Source organism: Electrona antarctica, assembly GCF_951216825.1.
Source record: "Electrona antarctica genome assembly, chromosome: 12".
In the NCBI taxonomy this organism is placed as follows: domain Eukaryota; kingdom Metazoa; phylum Chordata; class Actinopteri; order Myctophiformes; family Myctophidae; genus Electrona; species Electrona antarctica.
Window position 1 is genome coordinate 45,048,320 of NC_136793.1, and position 12,654 is coordinate 45,060,973.

Sequence of the window (12,654 nt, forward strand, 5' to 3'; positions counted from 1 at the left end):
AAGTTGTATATCTGATTTAAAAATAATAATAAATTAATAATCTTGAAGAAATATTTTAACACGCACATCTTGTATGGGGGGGGGGGGGGGGGGGGTCCCTGGCTGGCATAAAATACTGTCAGATGGGGGTCCTTGACTAGAAAATTGAAACAACTAGGAGACAAGACCAAAAATGATAGGCTATATATAATTTACAAGCTACTTTACAATAAAACATAAAAATAAGCCCAAAGTCGCTTATAATAAGCGGACATGGCAACAGTGCAAGGTCCGTGAATAAATCATGGTGACGCGAGGTTAGGTCATCACTACTCGCCCAGACTCCGTGACAGCAGCATGCCATGGTTTGGTATACTCCTGAACAAAACATCACATTTCATATGATTATTCATGAAACATAAATGATGAAGAGCTCACAGAGAGATTAGAGTGAGTGTTTTTGCATTGTGATATCTGAAGTCCCTCTCTATCTTTTTCCCTTCCTGTCTTTTATTTTAAAGATATATATGTACAGTCCAACACACCAACAACAAAATGCAACTTGTGAAGGTCGGCACGTATTTGGCTTTGTTTACGTCAAGGACTTTATCGAAGAATAATAATCCTATAAGGATAATCGGTCATCGCTGTCAGACCACGCTGGCCAACAACAGTCCGGGCGCCAGGCTGACCGTGATCCGAATCCCACGGCACATGCAGAGGCACGTCGAGAGCGTCAAGCAGCTGCGAGGAGGCAAAGCCAGCGTGAACACCACCAAGGCCGGCAAGCTGCTGATCCAGAGCAAGAACCCCGAACTGAACCAGTCCGCGGCCTACACCCTGGGCAAGTTCGAACAGCCGGTGCTGTCCTCCAAGGGCTGGAAGCACAACAAGTCGTATGGCGACTACTTCACCATAAACAACACCAGGAATGTCGCGCCGTTTGTCCTCGAACATCACGAGGAGGGGGATGCGGCACCGGAGGGAGATGCGGCACCGGAGGGACCATGCGCCGAGAAGCGAGAAGCGCTGACGTTCTCCAGACTCCACCTCTGCCAGCGTCTGGTGGAGACGCTGGCCTCCGCCAACATCACCCATCCCACCACCGTGCAGCTCCAGACCATCCCCAAAGTCCTGAGAGGCCTCAACGTGCTCTGCGCCGCCGAAACGGGCAGCGGCAAGACGCTCGGCTACCTCCTGCCCGTCGTGCACAGGCTCCAGGCCCAGAAGGCGTTGGAGGAGGCAGAGGCGGACTCCTCGCCCCCCAGGGTCCGGGCATTGGTCCTGGTGCCGTCCAGGGAGCTGGCGGACCAGGTGGGCTCCGTGGCGCGAGGCCTGTGTGCTCCGTTCGGCCTCGTGACCAAGACCGTGGGCGGGGGGCGGGGCGTCGGCCACATCAAGAACGTCCTCAAGGGCAAGGGGAGCGACCTGCCAGACGTCTTAGTGGCCACGCCGGGCGCACTGGTCAAGGCCCTGCGCCGGCGCTACCTGGACCTGAGCGAGCTGCGCTTCTTTGTGATCGACGAGGCCGACACCATGTTCGACCCCAGCTTCTGCGGCATGCTGGAGACCATCCTGCTGCAGGCGCGGATCGCCAGCGGGCCCGCGGAGACACGGGAGGGCCCGGGGGCAGCGGCCCAGCTGCTGGTGGTGGGCGCCACCTTCCCCGGTGGCGTCGGGGAGCTCCTGAGCAAGGTGACGGACCTGGGCAGCGTGGTGACCGTCAAGAGCAAGGGTCTGCACTGCCTCATGCCCCACGTCAAGCAGACCTTCCTCAAGGTCCGCGGTGCCGACAAGGTAAGGAACAGTTTCCACCCGACATGCCGTCGGATTGCTGAGGCATGGCATAAGAGCGGTCAACAGGACGCTGAGCAAGGCTATGCCCAGCGACCTGATGAGAGGCGATGCCTTCCTCAGCGGCCTGATGACAGGCAATGCCGTTATAGGCTGACCTTAGATCTTCTTGTTTGCTCTTCCTGCACCTACTGTGGATTATACCGGGACTAGTTGACTTGAACCACCCGCAGTCTATACGCATCTTGAATAATGTCCTATTGTATATAAAGCACAGTACACAGTGGCTGCTATGCTCAAGCACCATATACTGTACGTCAGGCAGGGATTAAAATAGGGTGCTTTTTGCATCCCAAAACACAGTTTATAGTTAAGGGACACAATACAACAAAGACCTCTGCATCCACGGGATGCACTACTGTACTACTGTACTGTTTTTTATTCTAGTTTATTTTGCTAGCTTTAGTTATAATAATCATTTCTTCTTCTGTTTTCTACATGAATATAACCACAGTATAACCATATAACATGAGATGGGGGTTAAATGCTGCAATTTGTAAAAATGGCAAAATATGACTCCTATAACGTCGTTGAAGTGGGACTCATCAAATGTCCCTGGGACTCATTTCTAAAAGACCATCCCTGCATCCCGGGACTCATTACATTGAAAACATATTTACATCACTGGTCAGGTACTATGTGTACATTTATTTAGTGGAAAAAGAGACCCTTTGGTTGTACGGTTGTACAGCCTGTAAAAGAGAAACCCAACAGCTGTGCTGTTTGTGAAACAAGCTTCTAAATGATCTGAAACCCTTTACTTGTATTTTGTACTTCGTGTGGTAAAGGCGCTTTAACTTTCTCTCTCATCTTCCCTTTGCTGTTTTTCTTGGAAAACAATGACACAATGGGAACTATGCACAAAAACGAATTTCACCCACTTAACCCATTTTGGGCGGGAACCCCTTTTGGTGTTTTAAACATTGTTATAATTTAGCTTTTGAAAAATAGCAGATCTACAAGCTCATAGCGCGCCACCGAGTGGCACGCTACGAGCTTGTAGGTCTGCTATCTCGTGAAAAAGCGGCACAAATCTTTAAATATATATTCTTTCAGAAGACTTTTTTTTTTTTTTTTTACGTCATGCCTAAATGGGTTAAAAAAACAACCTTTTTTTACTTGTTAAAACTCTGACGTGACAATAATGTTGATTCTGATTCTTCCGATTCTTCCGATTCAAGGTGCTGGAGCTCCACCGGGTCCTGAAGGTCCTGCAGGCGGAGGCGGGGGGGGGAGGCAGCGCTCTGGTGTTCTGCAACAAAGCTCCCACGGCCAACTTCCTGAGCTACTCCCTGGAGGAGCTGGGCGTCAAACACCTGCGCCTGCATGGCGAGATGATGGCGGGCGAGCGAGCCGGCATCTACCGCTCCTTCCAGAAGGGCCTGACGGCTGCGAACGTGCTCGTCTGCACGGACATCGCGTCGCGAGGCCTGGACACCACGGGGGTCCGCCTGGTGGTCAACTACGACTTCCCCGAGTCGGTGACGGACTACATCCACAGGGTGGGCCGGGTGGGGCGGGCGGGGAGCGCGGCGGGGGGCGGCGGGGAGGCGCTCAGCTTCGCCACGCACCCCTGGGACGTGGAGCTGGTGCAGAAGATCGAGACGGCGGCGCGGAGGAGAACCAGCCTGCCGGGCATGGAGTCTGAGATCCGTCAGCCTAAAGCCAAGACACTGGAACTAGAGGAGTAGAATGTGTTGATAAAAAAGAAAGGGCAGAATTATTATAGCCTTTGTGGCTGCCGGACCGGCCCCATCTGAAAATACGTTGTTTCAGGGGCGTGCCAATTAAGCAAATATTTGAGTTAAAAATGTTCACTGTGAAAGAATATTTATATATTCAAAGATTTGCACACATTTTCAAGGTTTTTCACAGATCTGCTATTCTTTAATAGCTAAAGTATAAAATAATGGACCCCCCCCCCCCCAGAAACAATGATTTGAGTTCAAAATGATCAAAAACATTTGCACGATTTGATTGTTTTTCAAAAATAATTTTCTACGAGGTCATATCCGTGCCTGCGCTATGTATGAACTTGTATACCTGCTGTTTTTGAATAGCCAAAGTACAAAACTAGATAAAGTGCCCCTTGGGGCACAGGTCTCCACCAGGCCAGGTCAGGTTGTGGCCTCCTGGTGGCGCTATAATAGGCCAATGTGAAAAGGGTGGAATTTCTTCTTATGCCTTGGATGGCAATTGGATGATTTGAGGAATTTTGTTCCAAAAATGTGTTTTGCAAAAATCCACCTGTTGGTGGCGCTATAACAGGCCAATGTGAAAAGGGTGGGATATATTCCTCAGCCTAGTAGGAAAGTCTGTGAAAGATTTCATGTAAATTGCACGCTGCGTTCATGATTTGAGGTTTTTTGTTCAAAACGGGACAATCCTGCAAACTTTGAAAGCCAATGTTAGCCAATTGAATTAGGATGGAATCTGAAATATCGGACAGATACGTCTTGAACACATGACTATAGAGATAGTGTGTAACGATTTGTGGGATTTTTGGACAGAATCTGGAGGAGTAATATCAAAAAATGTGTTTTTCAAAAGTCGGCCTCCTGGTGGCACTATAACAGGCCGTTCTCGAAGATTTGGGGCAGAGGTTCATCGTTGGCATCCAGGAAGTGTGTGTGCAAAATGTGGCATCGACCGGGTTAACGGTGCCGGAGATTAGCTGTAACAGACAGACGGACGGACACACACACACTCACACACGGACAGACTCGCGCACACACACACGGACGGAGTGCAAAATATACTCTCTCCCCATGCCTTCGGCCTGGTGGAGACAATGACACGGATGCTAATTAGAAGGGCTTTGCTTGAATAATGGAGGTGCATAGGTTAGACCAGTAAAGCTCACCATTGGTTAAAGCTACATTATGTACACAGCTAAATATGATTCTTTGTATGGTCTTGTTTAATATTAACCTTGCATCAATATCTATAAATGCACCTGTGTGTGTACACACGTGTGCATGTACGATTGTACGTCTGTAATCCACAGAACTCGAGAACCGTTCGCCCCACCGACTTAAAATTCGACACGCGTTCCACGCCACCACAGGGAGTGCACTCAGTGCAGTAGCTGGCCTTGAGTCGGTCGGACCCACGATTGTCCAGAACCGCCTCTACCCCGCTTCTGTACAGCCCCTGCCCACAATTCACCATTTGTCAGCCTTCTGATTGGTCCCTGACTGACCAGCCAGCAGGCTCTTTCTGCCTTGTTACGCATTGTTTATGTTGAATTTGCTGAAACATAATTTCTTTGGAAATGACTAATATTAAACATGATATGCCCAGTCACCACCATGCTGCACCTGTGACGTTCCTTTTTTCTGACACCAAGTTTAAAATAAGAATTGTAACTAGAAAAAGTGCCCTTCTGGGCACAGGTCTCCACCAGGAGGATAGGGGTGTGTGTGTGTGTGTGATGTTTTGCAAAATGTTTAGGAGTAATATAAACATGTTTCTTTGTTTGTTTGTTTTTTGCAACAATTTTAAGTATAAATACTAAAGCAATAAGCCACGAGAGGTCTCAGGTTACCGGGTATTTTACAATGGCTGGGGGTGTAGGCACCCAAGGCGCAGCCGAGGGTCTTCTACCCTCAAACGGTTACAAACATATAGCAATATTAACCTAATAAAACTATTAAATTCACAAAAGTAGCTACGCTTTGCGCCATCAGAGTGAGCCACATCACATAGTGTGGTACGAGGCGTCAAAAAAACAGCTCCCGTAGGATTTTTGTGCTAAAATTGAGCCCCACCCCGTTTCTATTTGGGACCTCCCAGAACAGTATGCCAGCCAGTTAATGTCCGATTTTCATAATATTAGAATTGTTTTGTATGTTTTAAAACATTCTGAGTTGATTTCTTAAACTTTTAAAGTGGTCAGAAGAATCCTTTTTGACTTTTGGTAGGGGTGTTTCCTCACCTGGGACCTCCCGGACTGACCCCTGGGCCTATCCCAATTCTCATTACATTCCTCGCTCTGCTCCTGCTCCAGAATATTGTCAAATTAGATCATAAATGAAGCATAAAAGTATTTGTAGCTGGGCTCTGATGTAAAAAAAATAGTAGTAGCCAATACCAGGGGTCTTCCACACGGGGCCCATGACCCCTCGGGGGTCCTCAGAGTTACTACAGGGGCCCACCAAATCATTGTGGGATAGGAACTTTTTTTCTTTTTTGACATTAAACCACTTGAACCATAGCATCCCTTTTCCAAGGAGAACTTTAGCCAACAATAGCTGATCTACAAGGTTGTAGTTTGAGCTTGTAGATCAGCTATTTTCAAAGTAAGGTGCCTCAGACCCAAGTGTAGCAAATATTGCTGCTAAATAAAGATCAGCCAAGATCAGCCAGTCTTTCTCTTTTCTCTTTGTCTTTCTGTTGTCGGTCAGGTGACTGGGAGGGCTACTTGTCATCCTTAGAGGAACTCATCAAGTATTTCTTTGCTCGTGATCTCCTGAACTATGCTCGACTGATGCCAGTCTATCTTGCCCAAATGAACGCTCTTGAACAGGATGACCCAGAAACATGGAACGCACTGAAGTCAGGTGAATTTGTGGTGGCAAAGTCAGAGATACCGTTCACTCATCTCTTCACAGATCAAGCCCTTGAGCAGGAAATCAAGAAGCTAAAGGGACATGGTGGGATGGTTGGACTCAGTATAGAGATGAAGCAGCTCTGGACCGACTAGTCACTACCACACCCCATCTTTCTGGTCTAGTGAATCAGTACCTCAACAGCTTCCCAAAAGCTTCCAGGTCTTCAAGGAAATAACATTATCAGCTCTCAGGAGAGATTGCAGTCAAGAGAAAATGCTCTCAAGCAATGTAAATTGATTGAGTTGCACTGTGGAGGCAATCCGTTCAAAGAGAACACACCATTGAAGAGTACGTATCGGAGACAAAGTCATCAAGTTGCATGAGGAACGTCAACTGCTGGGTCGATTTCTAATCATCCAAGGCAGCCGACCAAGTTTAGTTCCTAAACTTGAGGAGACAATGGTGAATATGAGATGTCAATAGTTCCCCGTTCTCTGTGTGCTGTTGATGGAACCCTGTATATTCCCACAGACAAAGCCAGTCTGATGCATGCAGTAGAAGATGCCAAGGCAGAGCCTCTTGAAGTTGTCCCAGAGCCTGATCTGATGCAGGAAGATCTTCCAGGTATCCCACAGCCTGTCAAAGTTCTGATAGTTGACGCCATGGGTGTGCTTCAGAGCATGAAGAAGACACCAACCATGCTGAAGCTGGCAGATCTTCAGGATGCATTGAACAAACGCATGAAAACGATGATGGCTGGCTATGATGAGGGACGCATTGTCTTTGATCGGTACATGGATCAGTCTTTAAAGAATAAGACTCGACAGAAGAGAGCAACTTCATCTGTAGAATACGAAATCCATCCAGAGATGAAGCTCACCATGTCCATCAAGGAACTCCTGTCTGCATCATCAACCAAGAGGAAGCTGACATGTGTGTTAGGCCAGGGACTGCTTGAGTATTTCTCAAGGGACAGCTCTTTCACGCTGGTTGTCATATATGATAACTTCATCAAGGGACGTGATTTTGAGAAGGTGCACACACATGAAGAGGATAATACCCCGATTCCTCATCAAGGGCCTCTGTTGCTAATGGTGCTTTGCGAGACATATGTTTTTAGTCACCAGACACTGATGTTCTCCTGCTGTTACTTGACTTGGTGTCTTGTGAATGCATTGCAGCTCCAACTTCTCTGACATTTTCTCAAACAATAACCTGCCTTGCACTCCTCTCTGCAAATGCTATGGTGGAGACTGTGTCAACACTATTAGGGAGGACATTCAAGAGTGAGAAGTTGCAATACTGTACGTTTATTCCCTGCAGTAACACCTGTCAACCATAATGGTAGAATACTAATAAACTATCAAAGTACTTTACATAAACGCAAGATATTCTAATACTATTCGAAATACTTGCAAATCACATACATGGGTGCAAGAATATGGGCAAAACTAGTCCCGGACCCCCTGTGGAAGACCCCATGTATTAGCTACTACTCATTTTTGTAATCAGTGCCCAGCTACAAAAACTTTTAATGCTTAAATTATTATCTAATTTGACATTGTTCTGGAACAGGAGCAGAGCGAGGAATGTAATGAGCACTGAGATGAGTCCGGGGGGTCAGGGTGAAGAAAGACCCCAACCAAAAGTCAGAAAATATTATTCTGGCTACTTTCAAAGTGTAAGAAATCAACTCGGAATATTTAAAAACCTATAAAACAACCCTAATATTATGAAAATCGGACATTAATTGTCTGGCGTACTATTATGGGTGGTCCCAAAATATGTAACCCCCCAAATAAGGGGTGGGGGTCGGGAAAATTTGAACCCCATCATTTTCTGACAGTTTGGTCCCTATGAAAGCCAAAAAAGCAAAAAAATCACTTTTAGCAAAAAAAATCTACGGAAATACACCTCGTACCACACTAACAGCCACATCATCCTTGTTTTGCTGCAAGTAGGCTATGTGACGGGAGAATAGCGCGTGATGTATATGTTCCCTCACTGTATATGTTTCTTTTCCCTTTTTACCTCCTTTATGATGAATTCCTGTTCTGTCTATAGAAGTGTCTATTTGTATGTCTCTAAATGTTTTGATGATTTGAACATGGTGGACCCTATTGGAAACAAGTGTAATGCTTAATTGGGTCGTCCACTCACAGTTAACAGCCTTTGTATTGAGTTTGTGCTTGAAATGTACTGTAATTCTGCAAACTGTTAATAAATTCTTCAATCAATCAATCAATCAATCAATCAATGTCCTTACGGGGCCGCCTGGAGCCACACATTCACAGTCATATGAGCCGGGCGGCGCTTAGACGCCCGCACGGCATGGGTTTGCAAGGCAATCAAGCGCTCCCCTTCCCAGTAAAGCTACAGAGACGGTGACGTTTACACCGGTCACGTGACGGTAACCAGCCAATCAGAATCAGTATTGGGACTACCCGTTTTAGAATGTTTATTTTTTACTGTAGCTACCCCAATGAACCCCATAGAATAAAAACATGAACTATGGTACATAGTTAGTAAAAAAAAAACTTTAACCTTAATTACCACGCCACCGCACAAAATATGCCAGTATAGGCCAGGGTTGTTTACAAAGTGTTGCGCAATCTCAAACGAACGCAGCAGTGTGACAAGTTGAAACAGCTGCTGCTCTAGAGCACATTCTCTACAAAGTGGTCTTGAAATCAACAGGATTTTCACTAAACAGAGGAGACTTAAAGACATTTACACGTGAGTACGGTAGGCCTATAGATAAGAGGTTTACATTTGCTTTGAATTTCTACACTCCTACATGTGTTATGTTGAGGTGAAGTCTGAGCGTCTCTGCATTGTTTCTAATACTGTATTAGGCCTATATATACGTATACACCGGTAGTATAATGGGTTTTTTTTGTGTAAATTAGGAGAAAAGTACTGCATTTGATTCTTTCATCCACCATATGAGCCTACTGTGTTGAACATACTTCCCAACCTTTGATCTGCATGAGTCATCTTAATCATTAACCGTGTGTGTGTGTGTGTGTGTGTGTGTGTGCGCGCGCGCGCGCTTTCATGCTTGTTTGCGATATTATGTGTAGGCTATACAGTCATGAGGTACAGGCTGCAGGCATGAGGTGGATGTACTTTGCATATATCCTTCTTTGTTTCATATTAAGAGAGTTTACCTGGTGTGACATGTACGATACAAATTAAATTGACTTGACTTTCACTTTTCCTCTCAGTGTGTGGAAATGGCGTCCGCCAGCCTTCTCCTGTCTGAACAACAGTTCCTGTGTTCTATCTGTCTGGACATGTTCACCGACCCAATCACCACTCCATGTGGACACAACTACTGCAAAGCCTGCATCACACATTACTGGGACACTAAGGATGTGTGTCAGTGTCCACTATGTAACAAGAACTTCTACAACAGGCCGGAAATCTTTGTCAATACATTTATGTCTGAGATGGTTGATCAGTTCAGGAAGTCACTGCAGCAGAAAGAAACGCCCAGCACAAACCAAGAACCTGCTAAACCAGATGAAGTGCCCTGTGACGTCTGTGACAAGGCCAAGCTCAAGGCGTTGAAGTCCTGCCTGGTGTGTCTGGCCTCCTACTGTGAGACTCACCTGGAGCCTCATAAGAGAGCCAAAGCGTTAAAACGACACAAACTAATCGACCCTGTAAAGAACCTGGAAGACGTTATGTGTAAGAAACATGACAGACCTCTGGAGCTGTTCTGTAAGACCGACCACATGTGTGTTTGTCAGTTCTGCACTGAGTCAGACCACAGGTTACATCAAATCGTGTCTATGAAAGAGGAATGTGAAGGAAAGAAGGCCGAGCTGGGAAAGACAGAGGCTCGAGTTCAACAGATGATCCAGGAGAGACAAGTGAAGATTCAGGAGATGAAACGCTCAATCAAGCTCAGTAAGACAGATGCGGACAAAGAGATAGCTCATGGTGTACAGATCTTCACCGATTTGGTGGGATTTATTGAGAAAAGACAGGCTAAGCTCATTGGTGAGATTGAACAAGAGAAGAAATCAACAGAGAAACGGGCTGAAGGCTTCATTAAAGAGCTGCAACAGGAAATCTCCGCATTGAAGAAAAGAAGCTCTGAGCTGAAGCAGCTCTCACACACAGAAGACTACCTGCAGCTCCTCCAGAACTTCACATCAATAAATACCCCTCCACCCACCAAGAACTGGAGAGAGGTGATTGTCCATCCGACTTCCTATGTGGGGACTGTGATGAGAGCTATGGCTAGCCTGGAAAAGATGCTCGATGCCATACAGTATACGAACATCAATAGCATGTGTGATGCTGAGCTGAGGAGGATCCAGCAATATGCAGTGGATGTAACTCTGGACCCTGATACAGCAAATTGCTGGCTCATCCTGTCTGAAGATGGAAAACAAGTGAATGATGTAGACGTAGAGAATGATGATGATGACAATACAAAGAGATTCTCTGAAGATCCTTCTGTCTTAGGCAAACAAAGCTTCTCCTCAGGAAGGTTTTACTACGAGGTTCAGGTTAAAGGGAAGACTGACTGGTATTTAGGAGTGGCAAACGAGTCCATCAACCGGAAAGTCGAAGTCACGCTGAGCCCTGACGATGGTTACTGGACAATATATTTGGAAAAAGGGTTAGGGTATGCGGCAATAAGCCGTGACAATGCTCTCCACCTCATGGTAAGAAGGAAGCCCCAGAAAGTGGGAGTGTTTGTGGATTATGAGGAGGGTCTGGTCTCCTTTTATGATGTGAAGAACAGAGCTCATCTCTACTCTTTCACTGGCTGCACCTTCACTGAGAATCTCTATCCATACTTCTGTCCAGGTGACAATTATGGTAAAAACACTGCTCCTCTGATTATCTCTCCTGTCACACAGATTATAGATTAGACTAATCTGTGTGCGTAGGCCTATACATATGCAAGGTTCCCGTTTTCTTCATCAAACAGTCAAAGCCATTTAATTGTTAAATGGTCCTAACAGAAATGTATTGAAGTTTTACTTTAATATTAATCTAAAACAAATATCCCATGATTAAATTAGCTCATAACTGTTGAAATGTCAACAATAATGTTAAGGAAAGATGCCTAGGAGTGACATCAAAAGATTCCATTGTCAGAGAAGAGAAATGTGATAATGTTGATGTTAAAAGCGTACTCTTTTATGTAGCTGCATGTTATTTAAAAGAAAATATACAAATGCCAGTGCACCACTTACATTTGTATTCATTTTGTGTCTAAATATACACCAAGTCTCTGTACGTCTGTCTGTACGTGTGTACGTCTGTACCTCATCACATTTGTGATGACGGCTATGGGCATTTTTAGGCAAAGGAGTATTATTTGTGCAAAACTAATGCTTGTAATGGATTCAGCATCATGAAAACCCCCTAGTTTAGTAGTTTGACATGTTACATGCTACTTAAAGTATAATGACATTTGGAAGTTTTTGCCTTATATTGGTTGATAATGGTACCCCAACTTTCAGCAGCTGTCACAGTTTCCCAAGGGAGTTGGGTTGGAACACATTTTTCTGTGATAGTAGACACCTTTATGAACACATCTGTGAAGAAAGCTAGTGGTAGTGGTAAGCTAATTTTCCCTTATTAATTAGGGGGTTTCTAGCTTCCAGACAGCAGAGATATATAAATAAAAAAATCACACCCGTGTGAAGTGAGTGGTGCAACTCTGTGTGGGGGTCCCCGGAAGTTCCAGACCCACAGTACCACGGCGCCGAGCCGCCCCACGTCCGAAACGGTAGAGAAATAAGTTACCATGTGGGGGTCTCCGGGGGGGTCCCCGGAACATCCAGACCCCCAGGAACGCGCCCAGGGGACCGGGCCGATTCCGTGAGCCGCCCCGTGTCCAAAACAGTTGAGAAATGACAGTTACCGTGTGGGGGTCCCTCTACTGTACCCTACTGTACTGACACACCCGAAAGCATCATATATACAGTTCATATGTGCGTGTGTGTTAGGTTGCGCACAGGTGGTGAAAAACAACCATGCTATCTTCGTGCTCAGACCCACCCAGCCAGCCACACACAGCTCCGTAAGGCACTCAAAAACACGAGCACGTGTGTTCTATCTCGTAAATAATGCAACACGTCGTTAGCTTGAAGATCAGTTATTTGTGGCAGAGCGTGGTTTTGTGTGACCCATTGTCCCCGAAACCTGCCAATGTTGACATCAAAGGCTGAAGCACATTCTTTTAAAATAAATATACAGGTTCTAGTAGTCACCAGAAAGAGGCCCTTCACTTTTATAA

At 45.8% G+C, this 12,654-nt stretch overlaps 2 protein-coding genes across 3 annotated transcripts; both read left to right on the top strand.

Moving 5' to 3' along the window:
* The first annotated feature begins 315 nt into the window (after positions 1-315).
* Positions 316-5,319, top strand: ddx28 (DEAD (Asp-Glu-Ala-Asp) box polypeptide 28). 2 transcript variants are annotated; one of them, XM_079516346.1, is made up of 3 exons: positions 316-344; positions 501-1,776; positions 3,015-5,319. In XM_079516346.1, the coding sequence occupies exons 2-3, from the start codon at positions 535-537 to the stop codon at positions 3,522-3,524; spliced, it is 1,752 nt and encodes a 583-aa protein (XP_079372472.1). In that variant the 5' UTR covers positions 316-344; positions 501-534; the 3' UTR covers positions 3,525-5,319. The 2 variants fall into 2 exon arrangements, with proteins under 2 accessions (XP_079372472.1, XP_079372471.1); XM_079516345.1 differs by having other exon boundaries at positions 323-1,776.
* Positions 5,320-8,843: 3,524 nt separating this feature from the next.
* On the top strand, positions 8,844-11,683 carry LOC306933454 (E3 ubiquitin-protein ligase TRIM39-like). The gene is made up of 2 exons (XM_079515687.1): positions 8,844-9,122; positions 9,614-11,683. Exon 2 carries the CDS (start codon positions 9,623-9,625, stop codon positions 11,276-11,278), a length of 1,656 nt encoding a protein of 551 aa, XP_079371813.1. The 5' UTR covers positions 8,844-9,122; positions 9,614-9,622; the 3' UTR covers positions 11,279-11,683.
* Positions 11,684-12,654: the final 971 nt, after the last annotated feature.